The 20,891-nt window shown below is 37.3% G+C and overlaps 4 protein-coding genes across 6 annotated transcripts; 1 reads left to right on the top strand and 3 right to left on the bottom strand.

Annotated features, from left to right (window-relative positions):
• Positions 1-1,790: 1,790 nt before the first annotated feature.
• Positions 1,791-4,040, bottom strand: LOC110763123 (uncharacterized). 3 transcript variants are annotated; one of them, XM_088253363.1, is made up of 6 exons: positions 3,735-4,040; positions 3,410-3,580; positions 3,203-3,292; positions 2,970-3,089; positions 2,780-2,853; positions 1,791-2,283 (listed from the first exon to the last, which is right to left on the bottom strand). In XM_088253363.1, the coding sequence occupies exons 1-5, from the start codon at positions 3,906-3,908 to the stop codon at positions 2,806-2,808; spliced, it is 603 nt and encodes a 200-aa protein (XP_088109489.1). In that variant the 5' UTR covers positions 3,909-4,040; the 3' UTR covers positions 1,791-2,283; positions 2,780-2,805. The 3 variants fall into 3 exon arrangements, with proteins under 3 accessions (XP_088109489.1, XP_088109490.1, XP_088109488.1); XM_088253364.1 differs by having other exon boundaries at positions 1,791-2,134; XM_088253362.1 differs by having other exon boundaries at positions 1,791-2,853.
• A 132-nt stretch (positions 4,041-4,172) lies between these two features.
• LOC110763014 (snurportin-1 protein) lies at positions 4,173-7,005 on the top strand. Its single transcript, XM_021965750.2, has 7 exons — positions 4,173-4,531; positions 4,620-4,806; positions 4,906-5,156; positions 5,409-5,523; positions 5,634-5,726; positions 6,209-6,352; positions 6,469-7,005. Exons 1-7 carry the CDS (start codon positions 4,206-4,208, stop codon positions 6,580-6,582), a joined length of 1,230 nt encoding a protein of 409 aa, XP_021821442.2. The 5' UTR covers positions 4,173-4,205; the 3' UTR covers positions 6,583-7,005.
• Positions 7,006-7,198: 193 nt separating this feature from the next.
• Positions 7,199-11,983, bottom strand: LOC110763003 (putative inactive purple acid phosphatase 27). The gene is made up of 12 exons (XM_021965741.2): positions 11,415-11,983; positions 10,654-10,745; positions 10,356-10,425; positions 10,127-10,249; positions 9,828-9,920; positions 9,436-9,565; positions 9,202-9,283; positions 8,967-9,099; positions 8,498-8,703; positions 8,262-8,387; positions 7,758-8,067; positions 7,199-7,646 (listed from the first exon to the last, which is right to left on the bottom strand). Exons 1-12 carry the CDS (start codon positions 11,583-11,585, stop codon positions 7,341-7,343), a joined length of 1,842 nt encoding a protein of 613 aa, XP_021821433.1. The 5' UTR covers positions 11,586-11,983; the 3' UTR covers positions 7,199-7,340.
• A 1,781-nt stretch (positions 11,984-13,764) lies between these two features.
• Positions 13,765-18,125, bottom strand: LOC110762955 (nucleotide pyrophosphatase/phosphodiesterase-like). The gene is made up of 12 exons (XM_088253880.1): positions 17,864-18,125; positions 17,694-17,785; positions 16,597-16,660; positions 16,380-16,502; positions 16,173-16,265; positions 15,917-16,046; positions 15,751-15,832; positions 15,489-15,621; positions 15,132-15,337; positions 14,900-15,025; positions 14,345-14,654; positions 13,765-14,239 (listed from the first exon to the last, which is right to left on the bottom strand). Exons 1-12 carry the CDS (start codon positions 18,086-18,088, stop codon positions 13,934-13,936), a joined length of 1,890 nt encoding a protein of 629 aa, XP_088110006.1. The 5' UTR covers positions 18,089-18,125; the 3' UTR covers positions 13,765-13,933.
• Between the last annotated feature and the right edge of the window lie 2,766 nt (positions 18,126-20,891).

The following is a 20,891-nucleotide window of genomic DNA, read 5'->3' as shown; positions in this document are numbered from 1 at the left end:
GATTGGGTCAAATGGGCTGGGGCCCACTATCCAACCTATATACTTTCTTTTTGCACGATAATAGGAATTTTTAAAGAATAATGTCATTTTTAAATAACGTGCCATGAATGTTTCTTCATTAAAATATAACGCATTCACACCAGAAAATGATTATAATAAGCCCCATTCACATGTATATTGCACAAAAATGAAACAATTTTAGGTTTTCCTTTTTTGGCTGATGATGCAATTTAGGAGCTCCTATCTTTGTTTGTTTTTTTTTTTTTTTAATTTTAAATTTATTATTTTTTAAAATAATTATTTTAGGAAACACGATATCTAATTCAAAATCAATAAGGGTGTATGCTTAAACTCATCTTGAATAAAATGAGAGCATTTTTCTCACTACTTTAATCCAAAGTGTAGTCTCACCATCATTTTCAACATTTGACACGTATTCATAAGCATAACTATGATTTCCTAAATATAAAGTAAAAAGTTAATTATGATTAGGGCCATAGATACATGTCAATTGTTGAGAAGGATGGTGATGGTACACTTTAAGTTAAAATGGTGAGTAAAAATATTTCTGAGGACTTGTCAACAATAAACGTTAAATCTTAATAAATTATACTTGAATGAGTATATATTGACTTTTTTATAGTGTTAATAACAACTCCTAAAGAAAATAGTGAAACAAAAAAGTGGAAGACCCTCGATATAGGAAAAGAAAAAAGAAGAAGTTGAAAACCAATGTGAAATGATGACTTTATTTTTTCCGTTCTTAGTAACTTTATGATTAATTGGATCAAAGTTAAAAAGAGACGACGTCAATTTGGATTATATTTCCTTTTTATTGTCTCAGATTAGTTTGGATAAGATTGAATTTTCAATTAAATCATTTCAGGGGCATAAAATTGTAAAGTTTAGATATGGCGAACTAAAACCACAGATCTTGAATTTAATTATTCTCCTGAAAATAGATAAATAAAATAAATAATAAATTGATTAAATTATTTATTTTTCTGACAGAGAATAAAGAAAAGAAAACATTATTATTATTATTATTATTATTTCTGAATGACGACACCATCTATTCGTCGAAGGCTGCAACTTCGGATTATGTCATGAATGTAACTTTTGTCGTTGTCAACTGCATTACAAACTCCAATTAGTTGACCCAAAAAATACTAGAAGAACCCCAATTCTATTTCTCTTCTTTTAAATTTCTTCCATGGATTATAATAAATAAATTAAAATAAACTACCTCACCTAACACGTTAGATTTCCAATTCATAAATCCAAAATCCAAATCCAAGCTTTGTTTAGAAATAATCAGAAAGTTTAGAATTTGATTTCTCAAATCTTTTTGTTGTATTATTTTATAATCCATGTGTATCATGATTAATCAGGGATAGCAAAATAGTGTCATCCCCGTTTCATGTAAGTGTTTCTCTAACTATGGATGTAGGATTTTGTAGCTTAATTTCCTAATCTACCCCTCAATTATGAGATATTTTTATAATTCCACTATTTAATTATATAACGAAATGTTGATGTGGTTGTCTCTCTTGTCTCTCTCACATTTTTCTTTCTTAGGGATGGGGTTTGATTGGTGCAGGTGCAGCCATGGTTCCAGTTTCACACGGAACCAGCGCCAAACTTGGAAAACAGAAGCTTTGGTCCAAGACTCCACGGGTCCTGACTAAAAAGTCTAAAACCATCAACCTCAAGTTTGAGACGTGACAAATTAGAGGCTTGATTGAGAAATTAACTTTACTAATTAAAGTAAATGACATTAGAGAAAGAAATTAACAATGATTTATTCTTTTTGTTTATTGTCATTTTCGGATAATAAAATGATGTTTCTTTCAGCTACATCATTTAGAACCTGCCGTAAAGGTAACAAAGAATCAATCAGGGAGGTTTTCCTGGAAATCAGTAAGCTCCAAACAAAAGCGAATTGCATCAGACAAAGCCTAACATAAAATTTTCTCATCCAAAAGGCATGCCATGGAAAGTTCAAGCAAGTCAATTTTGACAACTTTTTACACGGTAGGCACAACTAGGATGACATCGAACTTTAGCCAACCACAAAAGGATTCTTCGAAGAACTTCTCGTCACTTGAAAGTTGTATCAAACACTGGGAAACATCTAGGAAATGAAAAAGGGACACTTATCTATGGGTCATTTCAACATCTTTAGTGTAAAAAATATAGCAAATAAAGATATCATTTTTACGAACTGCACCGACATAAAGCAAGGAAAAAAATAAGCTCCTTACAAGTTCCATTTATCTCAATCTGCATCACAACAATAACAACGGTGAGAAGCTAAACTAGAAATCTACAAAGCACAGCTCTACTGTCCAAGGTATTGGTTTTCCAAAAAATATTCAGTTATTAAGGTTTTTAAGACAACAAAAATGGCAGGAGTAACTCCATAAGCCAAATCTGACATGCTTTTGTGGTTCACTACCAGCATTATATAAACCATGATATATATGCCTTTTGACAGCATTTTTCTTGAAATATAACAAACGGAAGGAAGAAAGCTTCATCTGGGAGAGAAACTCTTGAGTTTTAAATGCTTTTAAAATCCTGACTAAACACCAATCCCTCTCTGAAGTTTGGGGCACGGTGAAGTAAAAACCTCGAGTCACAGATTCTACTGCTAGATTCGATTGGACCCCCCAACAGAAACAACACAAAAATAGAAAAAGTTTTACATCTTTCAATTAATCTGGCAAGGTTTAGTCACGAAAATGGTATCACAAGAAATATTTGAGCCAAACCATACCATTGTATCCAGGGGATATGGGTTATCTACAACATATTTGCATCTTGAGATAAATAGTCATTTGATGCCTCACCCTGAGAAGGAGATGAGAAGGCACAATAAGATTCCCCAAAAAGCTAAGAGAAAAATATTTGCTTTCTGTACTACATGAAACCGAATGAAGAAGGAAAACTGCAAACATAATGCTTACCATGTTTGACAACTGGTCTCTTATGCTATACATGGAATTCAGCATTGTTTCTAGTGTATCATTAGCTAATTCAAACTTCACTTCCGATTCTTTTGAGCGAGACTGTGAATCATTTAGGAGCTGCAGAAAGAGCAGTTATAAGTTATAACCAATAAGCAAATAAAAATGACATCTTTTCACCACATATACTAATAACACCACATTCACAAGAAGTTATGTTGGTTTTCCAGTACCTTCAAGTTGATAACAGCCACGGGGTCTGCGAATTCTGCATCCGGATTCGCCATGTCCCATGTCATTGTCTTTAACCGTGGCAAAGCACCCTATTTACATCATTGAGTTTACATATACAGCATGTCATTAGCCTAATTTCCTAACCCCCAGTAAATCAATGAGTTTACGTACAAACGCAGGAAAATCTGAAAGTTCATATCTCTAACCTGGTCCTTGAGTACATCTTGCCGCCATTCTCGTTGAAACTTCTGCAACAAAAGCGTCAACAGTCTCTGTAACTCAGGTAAGACCTCACTGGGAAACAGCTTCTGAATCTCATCTCTCCCGATGTTATCGTAAACGCATCTGCGAATCAACATGCGAAGGCATACAAAAAGCTGCCCCCAAAAAAAAAAACCAGACATTTACAAATTCTTTCAAATGAAATTCAGCAACAAATTCCCAATAAAAAGCGCTAAATTCATAGAAATTCGAAATTCAAAACACAAGAGATTGAGAGTGAGAGTCAGAGTGAGAGTGAGAGAAGTGTACCGGGTCGAGGTCCGATTCGTTCTGGAGCTGGAGCATATCTCGGATAATGTCTCGGTCGGCCGGGTCCAGACCGGTTTTCCGGGTCCTCCAAAGAGCCTGAAGAATGTACTCAACCGAATCTTTCGAATTGGACCTAACCAATAGCGGTAAATGGCTCCACAGCGTCTGCTCCATGGCTTGTCAAGCTCAGAAATCGATGCCCTAGCTTCTCAACTTCAGAAAATGGCGGGCTTTCGCGCCCTAGCAAAAGGTCCAGTGACTCTGTGCAGGGATTTGCTTCCGCTTCTTTCTGACTGAAGAGAAGACGAGCACCAAACGACGTGACCTGTGCCGTTTTGAGTTAAGAGCTTATACTAATTTTGCATTTGAGCCCCTGTACTTCTATTATTCGCTTGAAGGCACCGTTACCGTTTTTTCAAAAGTTAAAAGGACGCCAACTCCTTGAAATTCAATTTTCAGACGACAACAAAAATGGCGCCGCACGATCTCCGCCGCGCGTACAAGAGGCCGGCGATCTCAGACCAGCAGAGGCGCCGAGAGCTCTCGCTGAAGCGCCAAGAGCAAGGCCGGCGCGACGCTCAGCTCCAGGCCCGCCGCCTAGCCTCCACCCTACTCTCCCTCCCGCCCGAACCCGAACCCGAACTCGGATCATCGTCCAAAGAATCCGACTCCGACTTAGAATTCGATCTTCGCAACGCTTCGAAGCTCAGAGGCACAGAGGCGCGGAAGTGGTTCGCCAGACAGCTCATGCTCCCGGAGTGGATGATCGACGTCCCTCATCGCTTGCCCCACGACTGGTTTACTTTTCACAGTCAAAATTTGTTTTTATTTTCTACTAATTTTGCTTTTTTTTAAATAAGTAATTTTGGGTTTGGGTAAGTGTAGGTATGTGTTTGCGAGACCATCTGGGAAGAGATGCTTCGTCGTTTCATCGGACGGAACGACAATCAGTAGGCAACGAAACGGCACGGTCCTCCACCGTTTCCCGTCTGCTCTACCCAATGGTGCCAGGACCAGAGACGGGTCGGGTTCTGCTCAATCATATTCAATTCTAGACTGTATATTTCACGAGGTAAGTAATTCAATTATCATTTAAGCTTGATTGTTTACTTGTTTGCATTGCGCTCTAAGTGTTTGTTAATTTGTCAAGCTGGTTGTGAAATGAATGCAGATGGACCAGACTTACTATGTAATCGACATGGTGTGCTGGAGAGGCTACTCTTTGTATGATTGTACGGCTGAGTTTAGGTTCTTTTGGTTGAATTCTAAGCTGGCTGAGACGGGGGCTTGTGAGCCTCCCTCCCATTATCATAAGTATAGGTTCAGCTTGGTTCCTGTACATACTTGCGATCAGTCTGGTCTACATGCTGCATATGCTGGAGGGGTACCTTATGTAAAAGATGGTCTTTTATTTTATAACAAGTAAGCCCATTTCCTGATACTACTTGAAATTTGTTGATATGAGAGTGTTGATAGCGGTGATATATGATTCGTGGTTATCTGTTGTTTGGAGCTGTGAAATATGCCCTATGTTGTCACTGTGAATCACTACATCTGTGCTTGTCGGGTCAGATGACAGCTTGAGGACTCACTGTCATTGTTCTCGGATTTATACTATTGGAATTTGGAACCTTCTTTAGCATATGATTTATGTAAAATTGTTGTTTTTGCTAGGCATGCCCATTATCAACCAGGAAATACACCACTGGCGTTAGTTTGGAAGGATGAGAATTGTAGTCAGTATGTTATTGACACAGATAATAAAGGACAGGTTCCAAGCCATCAACAGGTATGTTCATTACATATCTTACGTATTTTCCATTACAACTTAGATATATATTGTGATTGGCTGACACACACACACACTCCCTTTCTCTCCCTCTCATTCCATATGATCAGGTAGTTTTGGAGCTGCAAGATGATGGAAAAGTGACTACCTCAGATGACCCCCCAGTTGTATTTAGTTGCTTAGATTTGGACTTCATACAAAAGGTTTGCTTTATAGTTAATTTTCAAACTAGAAATTTTTTACATCAACTAATTGGCATGGATATCTGCACCCAGTAAGTACAAGTAGTGCGTAAAAGTGTGGTACGGCTTTTTAAGGGAGTGGTGCTGCTATTGCAGTCATTACAAATTTCAGTGTTCTGTCACTGAAAACAAAATTTTCGCTTAGCTTTTGCATGGTAGCTTTTTTTTCCCTCTTCTTTTCTCTCCCCAACCAACCCCATGCTCAAAAGCCACAACCATGGCATATTGGCCCTAGCCCTTGGTTTTCCGATGAAAGTGTGGCTCTATGTCAGGCCACTAGTAAAACCATTTTGGGGATTGACCAGACAAACTGACTGGCTGGTACCTCTGGGTTCTTTGCAACTCTGTGAAGAGGTAGCCGGGACATTTAGCATTTTTCCTATTTGTCTTCATTCGATGTATGTTATTTGCCTTTGTATTTTAACTTTTCATTTTATTTTCAGTCAGGGTTGCATTCTGGAAATCTTCTTCGTTTTGCTATTGGCGATGGAGGATTGAGTGTTGTGGATGGGAAGCTTGAGAAGGCTGATTTACATTACCTTGGAAAGTCCAACCGAGCACGTGCTTTTGCAGATAGTTACTCCAAGGTTTGTAGAAAAATGTCTGGTGGAATTCACTCTTTCTTGATGTTAAGATTAGCCCAGTAAAATTTTATTAAAATCTTTTCTGATACTGATAATCTCTTTGGAATATAACCTTGCAGGTCATGTTTCAGAATATGGTTCGGGGGTCCCCCCTGAAAATTGATGATTTGGTAGCATCAATCAACACACCAGATGATGAAGGAAACAGACCTGACGTTGATATGGTTGGTTGATGATAAGTTGATAATTCTGATAGTAATGGTAGGCAGAGCACACCGCAGACGCATTGCCCTCACTGTGATCACCGTGGTGATGTTTATATGCTCCAAAAGGCTCTTAAAACTTGCATTGGCAAGCTGCATGGCTTGAGTGTAGGGTTTGATTTATGCCTACTCTAATTTATTTGTACTCTTAAATTAGGCCGTTAATATGGGAGAACAAGAATATCTGTATGCGAGCTACGTAATGATGTGGGATGATCATCAATGTATAGAAGTTCTCAAGACATGTTATGGGAACTTAGGACTGGGGAATAAGGAATTGGGAAGTGATTATTGATTTTACGGTGAGACGTGTATTTCCGATTCCTTATTTGTTCAGTAAATGTGGGGAAGTTAAGAATTGAAATAATTCATTTTTTTCCTTATACCCATAAATGAGTATGTGTGTTAGACCAATTGGCTAGGACAGTGAGCCTATCTCCTTATATTGAGGTTTGAACCCCTAGATTAGATGAATTTTAGAGTAACTTACTTAGACTATCGCTTGTATAACAAAAATGCCATGAATGAAAGTTGGAATGAAACACGAGGTCAAATTTATTATTTTAGATTTGATGGCTTGATAATATACCCCAATTGATAATTGCATTCCTCTTGTAACACATCTAATAGTCAACAAAGTTGAACTAATAAGCAAGCAAGCATCATATGTTACATGATATATAGCAGCCAAATGAAATAGAAAAGAATTTGAAGACAGTGTTATAATTCTAGGACGCAGCGGTGGTTGGTTCGCAACTGTCATGTACACAAGCCAATACATCGGTGTAGTCCCTTGATACGGTGAAGGAATCATGGACACTACTGTCGCTGCTTTTCTTGTACTCAAAGAGGAGAGATGTGTGATTGAATGCGGTCAATTTCACAAATCCGTAGTCATAATCTCTGTAAATACTCCAATTAGGCTTCACTTGGCTGAAGTCAGATAAATGGCTCCCTGCCCCTCCAACAACAACATGGATTGTTCCTTTGAATGTGCCGGAAAAGTGCGATTTTTCTGACGTTACGCATTGGTTCTACAACGAAAAGATTAAAGAAATGAAATCGAAGTCATCGGAAAACTTTGTATTGAGACTGGAACTGAAGATTTTCAAGCTAAACTTAGAAGTGGCTAAACAATTTGATACCTGGTAGATGGGGCACGACCTTTCATAGTTGTGGACGTGGCCATAAAATGCAATGTCTACCTTGTACTTCTGCCAAAGTTTCTGCAAGCTTTCCCTTCCCATTGGCTCTTCGAATGAGCCCTCCTGCCCATACCACCAGTTAGAGGAATAGCCCAGCACCCGATGAGCTAAAAAGATCAACCAAGGTTGCTTTTGTCTATCCACAGATGCAAGGCAATTCTCGATGAACTTGTACTGCTCAGATCCCTCCCTCCAGTCATGTTCAGTGTCAGCTACACAGAAGCGGAACATCCCAAAATCAGTTGAATACCTGTATGTACATTCATAGAATTTTCATTAGAATATGCGGCACACAAGCTTAAGAACAAAGACACTGCTCTGCAGAGAAAAGCAAAGAAAGCAGTTGATAAAAACGGATTGAAATGATGTGGTGTATCAGGTCTCACATCCTTCAAAGTCAGTATAAATACTTTAAATTACTAGAAATGCAGTCATGCAATTTACCAAAACTTTGCTCGGTTCTCAGCTGGAACATAGAACATGGTCTCAGCCAGCACACCGCATTCTCCACCTGAATCGTTTTGGTCATAAAAGGACCCTGAATCAGGCCAATCACGTTCATGATTACCACTGCAGGAATCAAAGAAAAATATTCATTCAACTGAGATCATAAAGGAATTTCTGAAATCTAATTTATAATTATATAACTGACAGAAATATGTAAGGACCATTCCACAAACCTGCCAACCATATATGGCACAGTTGATGCAATGGGTTCCACCTGTGATGTGAATTGGTCCCACTGTGAGATGTACCCATTTGCATATGACAGATCTCCAATATGAAAAACAATGTCAATGTTGTTCAAATCCCTGATGATTTGATCGGTAGTGTTCAGTGCACCAGGCTGGTAATTACTGTACTCATTTGAACCATCACGCTCACCCTGAAAGATGCAGGTGCAAACATGTATCACATACCAAAACCTCAACGTAATCTAACTACTTTTATAACATTTAAACACATGACATTGTAGAGAAAGGCTGGAACTTATGCCTAAAACCCCTGGCAATGGTTGTCAAGCAACCTCACAAATGGAAGTTCTATGTAACTGGTAAATGGCATTGTTCAAAATCTTTTTCTGCTCGGATCTTCCACTCATGTAAACAGTAAAAGACATCTGCAAATAAAAACTACAATTAAAAGTACCTTCCCCATGTCACCGAATATTATGACACGCTGTAAGGAGTCCTGTCCAGGATATGGAGATGATCTGAATGAGTAGAACTTGCTCCAAATAAACGAACCATCAACTAAACGATGGCCCATCCTGTAGATGTACCTGAAAAACCATCATAACAGTAAGAAGATATCATCAATACTTAACAAAACTCATGAACAAAAACACAAAAACAAAAAGGGATATAAATCCTTATATGCATACACAACGTTTGGCCACATATTCTTCAGGAAACTTGTATGTATGAAACCAGGATCGCGCCACCCAACAGTCCTAGCAGGTGAACCTAAAGGTAAAGAAGAGAACAACCTCAGTATGCAACATGGCCTAAATAGCCCTCAATATCCCATCACTGTGAAATCATTTCATTATCAAAATAGAAAGTCTCAGTAGATCATGCAACGTGGTGGTATCACAAATAGAAAAAATGAATCATACCACACATGCTGCTACGATCAAATGTCAATGTTCCAGCTGGGGCTCGCGTTCGAAGTTCCCCCATTATACCCCACTCAACAAATGGAATAGCTTCATTTATGTCGTAGCCACTTGTCCAAGTTACCGTCATCTGCAAAATATTTAAAAGAAAAGAAAAATAGAAAAACCTTAATATGAGTTTATAGCAAGCCAAAAGATGCATGGACCATAACATAACCTTTCAAACTCTAGGATGTTTATTAAAACAAATTAGCATCAGATAACCCAAGGTCAAGACTTTGAAAGAAGTTTAACATAATTGGTGAAAATGTGGATTCCACATGTTCAAGAACTCAATAATCCAATGTCCATCAAAATAGCACAAAGCGAATCAACAATTAAGATAAACTTACTTCATTCCAAGACTTCCCTTGAGCAAGACGTGGATATACAGGTGCTTTAGGATTGGCAAATGATATGAAGTTTGAAACTGCCACCAGCTTTGGCTGCAAAATTCAAGTATTGGGTCAATCACATTTAAAATCATTAAATCATAAAGGTTGATTAATTAGGAAAAATAATGAGAGGTCATATGTACGAAGGTCCAAGGTGACAAAGAATGAATGCAATAAGAAAAAATATACATTAATTCTTTAACTAAGAGATAGAATATGAGGAAGCATAGGAGCGGAAGAAAGAATCATGCTCGTACATTTGACAACCCCCCTGAAAATAATGCGAATGAGAAATCTGCACGCTGATTTATAAGCAGAAACTTCAAAGAAGCTTTGCCAGTCTTTGTATAATCTGGATTGGAGTCTTTTGCATACTTGTACTGAAACACAGGTAATATATCACGAAGGTTAGACAAGTCCAAATGAAATCGTTTCATATGTTACTTTAATTTCGTTTTTACAAAGTTAGGAACTACAACCACAAACCTTTATAGGGGCAGAGCATATATAGGGTTTTTGTTCTTCGGGATCATCTACTGGTGGGCACGTTGATGAGCTGTCATAGCAAAACATTATTACTTGAATTTCAAATAAAGAAACAAAGATTTTCTACAGTCTGCAGTTATGAGTGGACATGGTTTTGGTAAACTAATGGTTGATTATGACATTTTTGCACAGAAGATTCAGTCCCTCTAGCACCTCCGACTAATGTGTACTACGTTGAATCAATAGCTAGACAGTTGTGGTAAAACAGGTTATATGATCATTTGGTCATGTACATTACTTGAATTTTGCAGGAGAAAAAACTCCAACCCAATCATCTGCAGCAGGATTAGGGTACTCAAGAGCCACAGTTACCCATTGGGTATCCTCACCCTGTAATCATACGAATTAAAACAACTCATCAACACTTCAACTCCATGAATAAAATAACACACAGAGATTATATGAAGTCAAAACTTGAACTCAGTGCAGAAATTCATGTACTTTAAAAAGTCAGCACCCACTCAGCCAACAGTTACCAACACATTACATCCACAAAGTTAAAGACTTATTATTCAATCAAAATACTACAGTAGCGACCAACTATCAGTATAAATTTTGGGGGTAAGAAATTGGACACCATAAGTGTTGGTCTTAATGTCTATCAATGACAAATTAATCAAATATAAAATTAAATGATAATAAAAGTAAGATCAACTATCCACTTTACTGCATAATCTAGTAGCCATGCCTTGTTCTGCAGATTGAGCTATCCACTTTACTTAATATTTTTGACATGTCTCATTCTTTTTTTTAAGTACAAGCGATTGGGGGAGGGGGGTTACACAAACATTCATTGGGTGGAGGTGGAAGAGCTCAACCAACTAAGCTATACCCCTCTGGCGACATGTCTCAATCTTTTGTGTAAACAAATCGATGAACTTTAACCACACACAAAAGCCCCATTCATTATGTTATAAAATAGCATATAAACTTAACAGTGTATAACTAATAGATGCTTGTTGGCGCCATTGAATCAAAATAGTAAACAGAAGTTGTTACCTGTAAGCCGATAACAGGAGGAAAGGCTTTAACGGAGGCCGAGTCATGGAGGTCGAGAGTGGCTTTCTCAATGGCAATCTTGGAGAGTGGCTGTTCCCCAAAACCACCGATATGAGCACAAGCTGAGCCCAAAATCAGAAAAATCGTGAAAAGTCGAAAGCTTCGTTCCATTTTCTGAGGTGGGTTTTGAACGCAATGCGTAAAATTCAAGAAACCCTTATAAGTATCAGAAGATCGGATAACGAACCAACTTTGGTACCAATTACAGTCCCAGAATATCCAAGTTTCACTCTTTATCTTTTCCTCTAATTCCCGGTATTATCCTTTATCAATTGGGAGATAAAATTGGAGGTTGAATGCGAGAAGGATTGGAGAGGGAGAGAAACAGAGAGAGAAATCAGCGTGGATTTTAATAAGAAACCACAAGTGACACTCTCAGTCTCTCTCTCCCAAAATGAGCAGAGAAAGGGAAGGGGAAGAGCCTATCAGTTGGTCTTCGTATTACTGCATGTGTCTCCAACTGTTTAAGCTTTAATGGATTCTTTCGTTGCATGTGTGCACAAAATTTACCATGTTTTTAGATGACCATTTTGGATGTTGGTAATTTTGGGTTCATAATATGGACCAATTCCTTAAATTTCCTACCAACACATTTGAACATAAAATCAGATTCAAGTAACTGCTTTCATTGACCAAAACAAGAAAACAAAAATCTAAGCGGTTTTCCAAAATATGTGTCAATAAAAAACCCCACGTTGCAACTAAATTTTTATATCAAACCATCTTTTGATTGGTGCTTGCTTGCTAGTCCATACCTTGAACATGTAGCGTTTATACATTGTAGTGAACCTTTTAACCTTTTCCTCCACCTAACGGTATTGAGAGTTATTGTTGACAAAAAAAAAGGCATTATTGAGACTTATTGGCGGTACGGAACGGAAGTGTCAATAATTAAATGCCAATTTTCTTGTCAAGCATGCATACAATGCACAACAGCATTGTAGGCCAATTTTCTTGGCCTTGCCCTATAAAACCTGGAAATTGTTGAGCAACTAGAGACAACTAGTGAAAGCTATAGCTCTACATCATCATCATATGGAAATCACCTTAACATTCCATATTGTTTAATTTTAAATCATTCTAATGGATAGTTGAGATCTGCATCAACACTGCCACTTACAGAAGATCATAATTCAAATGCAAGGAAGACTGTACCACAATCAGACATCATCTCTCACAAATGAATTTATGCCTTTTCTATTGAAAGAGGCGCGCAACTAATGTACCTGCCATACTCCAACCCCTTTGTTAAGCCAACTCTCATTCATCACATTCAAACCCTGCCCTAACTAGAATGCAGACTTTCCCTGCCAAAATCTCAGCAATAACCCTTCAACCCTCCTTAATCAAGGATATTCTAACAACGCCGCCTGACCCCTCATGTAACACCTCGATCCAAATAAGTAATTTATTTAATGATTTAATTGTGAAATTACATTCTTGCCTTTGGGAATAGGGGCACTTTAGTCATTTTTTGTTCGGAAATGATTTTGGGGAATTAAGTGGCACAATTGCGTAGTTTATACAAGTTCGTAAACAGCGGCAAGCTCAATTCTGATTTAAAATGAAGAAATTATGAACTACGAAAGTGCAGTGGCACAATCGTAATTTTTGCGAAGTCCCAATTTAAATACCAGATTAGATTCTTCCACGTTATTTTCTCTCTTCTCTTAATTTGAGTGCCACAGTAACCCGAGAGCTATAGTGCTCGCGATTGCTACAGTAATTTCCATCTTTCCCAGTCTACCATGGTATATAACCAGTGTCTTAGAATCCACGGTAAATTTTTATATCAAACCATCTTATGATATGTGCTTGCTTGCTAGTCCATACCTTGAACTTGTACCATTTATACATTGTAGTGACCCTTTTAGCCTTTTACTCATCCTAACATTATTAAGAGTTATTGGTGGTATGGAAGTGTCAATAATGCAGTTGGCTAAAAGTGGATGGGTTTAATCAAAATTCGTAGAAGAAAATGGAATTCAAGCTAAGAATTAATCCAATTTAAAGGACTATTCTACTGGAATTTGAAGTGCTTGGACCAATCATAAGCATGTACTCTTATCTCTAGCTTAGCTTCCACCAAATTTAATTAAACCCAACAATTGGTCAATTATACTTGTACTAGAACTCTCCCTTTAAACAACGCCTACGAATCAAAGACTAGTGGTCTTATGTTCAAACCCTTATGGCACCTTGATAGTGCATGTGAGAAATTCCTCTCCCCAATATCGCTTACATATAAATAAATAAAATAAAATAATGAAAGAACTAAAAGCAAAGGAAATATCAGGAAATTAGGAGTTTATTCATTGATAGAGAATACCAGAAAGCTCACCGGTCATGGCTTGTTCTGTCTACAACTGAACAGCTTAAATAATTAAATGCCAATTTTCTCGTCAAAATGCATACAATGCTTGATCAGAAAAGAAAAAGAAAGTGAGATGACACTTAAATCATGTAGCCAAAGTGGTCGGTTCACAGCCATCATGAACACAGGCCAACACATCCCTGTAGTCCCTTGAGATAGTGAAGGAATCGTAGACCTTCCCATCACTGCTCTTCATGTACTCAAAGAGAAGATAAGAGTGGTTAAATGCTGTGAGTTTTGTATAGCCAAAGTCAAGATCCTGGTAAACGCTCCAAACTGTCTTGAGTGTACTAAACTTTGATAAGTGGCTGCCTCCTCCACCAACAACAACATGAATTGTTCCATTCACAGTTCCTGAATAATGGGATAGTTCTGAATTTACACATTGGTTCTGCAACACATAGAAATCAATGATGAAGGATCAGATTAGTAAACGGCAGACGATTTAAACAGGCAAGTCTAAGAGCTCTTCAAATGCTATTATGTTTTTGCATACCTGATAAATGGGGCATATTCTTTCATAGTTATGGACATGCCCATAAAATGCAATGTCCACCTTGTACCTTTGCCAAAGCTTTTGCATATCATCTCTTCCCATAGGCTCTTCAAATGAACCCTCCTGGCCATACCAAGAGTTAGAGGAATAGCCAAGAACACGATGACCGGCGAATATCAGCCAAGGCTGTTTGTTCCTGTCAGCTGCTGCTAGGCATTTCTCAATAAATTTGTACTGCTCAGAACCTTCCCTCCAGTCATGCTCAGTGTCAGCGATACAGAAGTGGAACATGCCATAATCTGCTTGATACCTGAAAAGAAAAAAAATTACAGTGTTACATTAGCTAACTAGCCAACTTGTTGGATGATTGGTATATGTAATTTGGTGTGTTGATTCAGAATATTATTAATATACTCAAATAAGCTTAGACAGACACATTTGGTTTGTAAATTTTTCCTGTTTGCAAAATATTTGGTTAACCAATTTAACTTTCTCTAAGATTTTTCTTTTCTCTAACCAGTCATAATAAGTCACATAATCATTCATGTTATTTACCAGAACTTAGCCCTGTTGTCAGCAGGAACAAAAAACATAGTCTCAGCTGGCACTCCACATTCACCACCCGAATCATTAGTGTCATAGAAACCGCCGGTGTTTGGTGTATCTCGTTCGTGGTTGCCACTGTTGGAGCAAATCATATAAGTTTCAGAGGAAAATGTGAACAGCTTATACATTGAGCACAAGTATATATGCAGAGCACTAAGGATAAAAAAAGAAGCATGCAAACCTTGCAACCATATACGGCACAGCTGATGCAATAGGCTCCACCTGCGATGTGAACTGATCCCACTGTGACAAGTATCCATTGGCATAGGGCATATCTCCTATGTGGAAAACTATGTCAAAGTTGTCTAGGTCCTTGATCAGTGAATCTGTGGTGTTGAGTGAGCCTGGCTGATAATCAGCGTATTCATTTGAACCATCACGTTCAGCCTGAAATTTTTGTTGAGGAAAAGTAAATTCTCTGTTGTATGCATCTAGGCAACTAAATCTTCAGAATTTAAATGTCACATAAGGCATAATTTTCTTGGTTCTTCAACATTCTGCACCAAGCTTTGATAGTTTTCATTTTATTTTATGTTACCTTTCCCATGTCACCAAACACAATAATGCGCTGTAACGAGTTCTGCCCTGGATATGGTGGTGCTGTAAAAGCATAGGATTTGCTCCAGATATAGGAACCATTGTATAACCTATGACCAAGCTTGTAAGTGTACCTACATAAACAATCTTAAACAATCAATCAGTGCTAAAGCCTTAAGGACAGTACAGCTGTTTCTTCTTTCCTGATCATCATAGTTCCTTGTAAGACAAGAATGCAATGTAATAATTTTCAAGCTGCATACTTTGAGTTAGGCCACAAATTCTTTAAAAAACTTGTGTGGAAGAAACCAGGATCGCGCCAACCAACTGTTCGTGCTGGTTCAGCTGCAAATCACAAGAAGAAGTTCATTACAAATAGACTCAATTGGCATTTCTGTTCAAATTAGATTTTGATCATACGATCCATACCACACATGCTTCCTCGAGGAAATGTCAATGTTCCTGCTGGAGATCGAACTTGAGCTTCTCCCTTGAGACCCCACTCAACAAAAGGTACAGCTTCGCTAATGTCATAGCCGCTTGTCCATGTTACTGTCATCTGCAAAAGAGTAAAACAACACTTTTTAGAAACTTGGTTTACTTATTTGGGATAACATTTCATACAAGAAACTTTTAAGGCACGAAAGAAAAGTACTTATAAATCATAATTAACACAAAAACTTACTTCATCCCAGTTCTTGGACAGAGCAAGACGAGGGTAAAGTGGTGCCTTCGGATTTGCGAAAACTATAGCATTAGAAATTGCCACCAATTTTGGCTGCATTACACGAACATTTATCAGTATATGAAGATTTGAAACACAGGTGATATAAAATACTGTTTGAAGCAGCAGATTATCTGAAACAGAGGAGACATGGACATGGAGACTCACGCTTGACAGGCCACCGGAGAACAAAGCAAATGCAAAATCTGCCCGTTGGTTGATCAATCGAAATTTCAAAGTGGTTTTGCCTGTCTTGTTATAATTAGCATTGGAATAATTGGCATACTTGTACTGCAAGTAACGAGAACAACAAGATTTGAGTTCAGCAGGACAATGGTTAGAGCATATATTGCAACAAGCCAAATAACACAACATATACAAATACCTTTATAGGAGCTGAGCATAGATATGGCTCATAATAGTCTTCAGTGTATGGACAGGTCGATGCGCTGCCACAACAGATTCACTTCTTTAATTAATCTATAAGCTTTTCTTTGAAATGGATAGGAAACAAAACCAAAAAAAAAAAGACTGCAACTTTGATGATTTGAAAAGTCTATTAGAGAATCATATATTGGATCCAAATGCTTGTTGTTACGAAATGGACCAACGAAACATTAAACAAACCAAAAGAAAGAAAAAAAGTATGGAATTAAAAGGCCAAAAGAATAGAAAGTGGAAAAGCATCAACATTTGTTTTCTATGTCAAAGGGTGAGAGGTGTGGCACCACAGTGGGACAAACTCTCCTCCTTCCCCTCAAGTGCACCCAAATTCAATTCATGTAGGAGATAATCTTGAATTTCTCCTCCCAACCCCAAAATAATACTCCCCTATCTCCTCTCTAGCGAATGACCAAAAAAAAAAAAAAAGGGTGAGAGGTGTGGCTTTTATCTTTTCTTTTTGTGTAACAAGAGCGGAAACTTTCCTTGATACATAGCCAGGGAGGCCCAAAACCATAAACAAAAGTAGAAACACACAAACAGAGCCCCGGATCTACAAACACAGCAAACCCAATCATATGAAATGAGTAATGTTTCATCCAACGGTTCATAATACTGGACTATTGAACTGAAATGACATTTAATCTCAACTAAGTATCCAACAGCTGAAACTAAGCCTTGTAAGTTGACTCAGCACACTATATACTAGAGGTGTCAAACGGGATAGGCCGGCTCAGCACGACACGAGTTCAGCCCGTTTAAATGAAGTCCGGCACAACACGAGCATGAATATTACTGGGCCGTGCTCGGCACGGCACTAAAACTTGAGCTGGGTTGGGATCAAAAAATGAGGTCCAATGGATTGGACCGGCCCATGACCCGACATGAGTGGGGCTTGGCCCAAGCCCGCTTCAAGCACGGCCCGTATATAGTATATACGTAAAAGGGAAAGCAGCTATGAACTTCATATCATAGTATTTAACCAAAAATAGTATTTTTCAAAAAAGAACTTCATATCAGAGTTACAAAAGTGGACTTTACTTGAATTTTGCTGGAGAAAAGACTCCCAACCAATCATCTGAAGAAGGATCAGGACTAACAACATTCACAGTTACCCACTCATATTCTTTCCCCTGCACACAGAAGTGAGCCAAAATTATTAACAATAAATGTGGTACAAATAGCGATATTCAAGAAGTAGTTGATCTTACCGTGGTGCCGAGGAGGACAGGGTATGCGCGGACGGACGCATTTTCGTGAGTCGCATCGATGGTTTTGTGGATTTGAATCTTGGACAGTGGCTGCACCCCATCACCTGCCCCTCCATGCCTCTTGACATTATGAGCTACTGTGAAATGCACTGAGAAAACCAATATCAGTGCAGCTTTCAGGGACAAGAAGCTGAACCTCTCCATCTCTGGTTTTGGAATGGCCATACTGAAGCCTTAGCTGCATTTATATATGATTTCATTGCAGGCCAACCCAACAGAAGGATTCAGAGTGTCTAATCACTCTTTATCAGTCTTTGCTGGAAAGATAGCTTTTGCCCAGTCTACCATGTATTATTATCAATTTAATATCATTTTTTTCGTTTAAAATTCTATTTTTGGATGGTACCATTAGTTTAATAATTGCACGAACGTGTTTACTTCTTCATTTCTTGCGTTTTCAGTATTCTTTTTCTTTTTTAGGTAGCATATGCAGTCTAATAAGTTTCAAACTTTTGTTAAAGTCGTTTCAAAACATGTGGCCTACTCTGTTGCTATACTTGTAATTTCCAAACAACCAAGTGAAAATTGAAGACTTATTTATATTATTTGTGATGATCTTTCAAAGATTGGCAGTACTATTGACACCGAGGGTTTTTATATCTTAAGGGATCGTTTAGTACGGCGGACTGTCATGGACTGGACTAAATTTTGGGACTATCTTAGATTAGCTTGGATTGGACTAAACTGAATTAAGTACTGACCTACGTTTGGTGCTGCGTCGGACTAAGAAACTGGATTGTAAAAATAATGAAAACCTATGTTTGGTATTGTGTCGAACTAAAAATAATTATTTTAATATTTAATTTTAATTAATAAAAAATTATTAAAATTCTAATATTTAATTTTAATTAAGGCTTTTTTGACCTAAAAATAAATAAAAAGAAAACAAATAAGTGAGTATGTGGTGGTTTATTATCTTATCTTTGGTCAAACAAATAATTGAACCACGCACTTCAAACTATCTTATCTCTTTTTTGTGTTTTTTTTCTCCGTTTCTTTCTTCCTTCCTCTTCTCTTCATTGACTTTTCTTCTTCCTTTCTTTCTTGGCCCATTTCTTTAACGTGGTGAGCAAAAATGCTCCCTTTACCTTAGTGGTGAGGTCACTCCCCATTCTCCCCTTGGTCACCCGTTCGAATCCCCAAGAAAAGTGCCCCCCTCCCCAACGCAATGCATCACTAATTATGAAAGAAATAAAAAAAACCTTGGTAAAAGACCACAATAGGTTTAGTAACTTTTGTTTTATGTTATACGACACTTTGATTTTTGATGTTTGTAATCGGGGTAAGGCGCCAAGTCTCCTCTTTTTTTCCATTGATAATTAATAAAATCTTCCCTCGTAGAGTCGTGCTAAAAACAAGAAAAGATTGCATCCATATTCCCAAATTTCTTACAGCTACAATTTTTTCAACTTCTTTTATTCAGCACACTGAAAATTCATATTTGAAAGAATATCATGTTACACATTTTTCTTATCCTTTAACGTCTTTTGCTATAATTAGTTTTGATGCTTTTTCCGGCTTACAAAATTTTTGATCGCTTTGGCAAAAAGCCGTTTCACACAGAAGGAAAAGAATACTAGGAATAAAAAAAAGAGAATATGGGGCCTACATGTACCAACACAAAATAAATAAATAAATAAATATGGGCCTACGTTTTCGTACACGTGACAAAGTGAGAGCTTACTGCCAAATATTGTAATTTTATGGGTCAAAGCCCAATCTTCGAGATTTGCATATCCAAATATCTTATCGTTTCTTTTCTTATTGGGCGACAAATTGCGATTGAAAGAAACATAATGTAAGGGTCACGCGATTTGCATGATTTTATTATTTATTGTAAAGTAATTTTAAACTTTGGAGCTTTTGTAAGCTAATGATTAAATTTTATTTCAGATATATTCTTTTAAATTATGAATTCGTGATATCTTCATATGGATATTTTTTTTTAATGCAAATGTCAGTGCAAAAGCACGTGATTAGGATAAATTTGACTTAGGATGAGCTAATTTTGGTTAGGGAGGCTTCTGCCCTTGAAATTAAAAGTCATATAAAAAATGTGGTTAAAAGATAAAACAATTCAAGAATGTTGAGGCGAAAAACTTTACGTAATTGTCATTCTCTATCTCAATCATCATCTACTTCAATACTTGAAAAAGAGATCAAAGAGATGAAATATGAAACCGTATAGGTAAGGCGTATCATATTTAGCACATTATATTGTTTTTTATTCTTCGACTAAGGGAAAATTGAACTTGAGACCTCTTCTAAACCCTTAAATATACAATTTGGTTATCGAGCCCTTCAATATACCAAAACTATATATAAAGTTTGAATTTCAGATATATTCTTTTTAAATTGTGAATTCGAGATATTGATATCTTCATGTGGATAAATATTTTTGATGCAAATGTGACCAAAAGAATAAATTTGTCTGTGCAAAGCACGTGGTTAGGATAAATTTGACCACAGCATATTCTATAGGAATAGGATGATGCTCTTCAGCAGGTTAACGCATACTCTGTTCTGGAAATTAAAAGTAATGTTAGAAAATAATCACGACTGTGGTAAAAACTTTATATATATAAACATAATAAACAATGTGGTTAAAAAAAAACACTCAGGAATGTGAATAACGTGTGTTTGCTTCGGATACCATTTGCTGAGAAAAAAAACTTTATATGACCTTTTTTCTCTATCATTATTTTCATCTTTTCTAATGCGCGACAAAGTAAATATTAAAAACTTTCTGACCCAAGCCTGATAAAATTATAAATAAATAAACCTGGTTCTTTTTATCTCTCAAGAGAAGTATGATTTGGAAGTGTTTTTTCTTTGGGTGTTAGAAGTCAAAAACAGCTTAAGTTTTTAGAGTTTATGCCTCAACAAAACCAAGGCAGCAAAGCCAACCTAAGATGAACTGTAAAAATAAAAGAAGAAAAACGTGCTGCCTCAACAGCAGCTGAACCTG

The sequence above is a fragment of the Prunus avium genome, chromosome 5 (genome assembly GCF_965620075.1).
Source record: "Prunus avium chromosome 5, drPruAviu1.hap1.1, whole genome shotgun sequence".
NCBI lineage: Eukaryota > Viridiplantae > Streptophyta > Magnoliopsida > Rosales > Rosaceae > Prunus > Prunus avium.
Note: the sequence above shows the minus strand (reverse complement) of the source record. Positions and strands in the feature narration are given on the sequence as shown.

Bases quoted from the DNA above. Each gene is read 5' to 3' on its own strand.
- LOC110763123 (XM_088253362.1), bottom strand. From the start codon at position 3,908: ATGGAGCAGACGCTGTGGAGCCATTTACCGCTATTGGTTAGGTCCAAT. The intron at 3,293-3,409 runs GTTAGAGATATG...TGATGTAAATAG, and splicing joins AAGATGTACTCAAGGACCAG to GGTGCTTTGCCACGGTTAAA. The intron at 3,090-3,202 runs GTACTGGAAAAC...CTCTTTCTGCAG, and splicing joins TGGCTGTTATCAACTTGAAG to CTCCTAAATGATTCACAGTC.
- LOC110763014 (XM_021965750.2), top strand. From the start codon at position 4,206: ATGGCGCCGCACGATCTCCGCCGCGCGTACAAGAGGCCGGCGATCTCA. The intron at 4,532-4,619 runs GTTTACTTTTCA...GGGTAAGTGTAG, and splicing joins CATCGCTTGCCCCACGACTG to GTATGTGTTTGCGAGACCAT. The intron at 6,353-6,468 runs GTTTGTAGAAAA...ATAACCTTGCAG, and splicing joins TTGCAGATAGTTACTCCAAG to GTCATGTTTCAGAATATGGT.
- LOC110763003 (XM_021965741.2), bottom strand. From the start codon at position 11,585: ATGGAACGAAGCTTTCGACTTTTCACGATTTTTCTGATTTTGGGCTCA. The intron at 9,921-10,126 runs GTACGAGCATGA...TGAATTTTGCAG, and splicing joins TTTCAGGGGGGTTGTCAAAT to CCAAAGCTGGTGGCAGTTTC. The intron at 9,284-9,435 runs GTATGATTCATT...CTTTACCTTTAG, and splicing joins TGATCGTAGCAGCATGTGTG to GTTCACCTGCTAGGACTGTT.
- LOC110762955 (XM_088253880.1), bottom strand. From the start codon at position 18,088: ATGGCCATTCCAAAACCAGAGATGGAGAGGTTCAGCTTCTTGTCCCTG. The intron at 16,661-17,693 runs GTAAAGTCCACT...CTGTTGTGGCAG, and splicing joins TTTTCTCCAGCAAAATTCAA to CGCATCGACCTGTCCATACA. The intron at 15,026-15,131 runs GTTTGCATGCTT...TTGCTCCAACAG, and splicing joins GTGCCGTATATGGTTGCAAG to TGGCAACCACGAACGAGATA.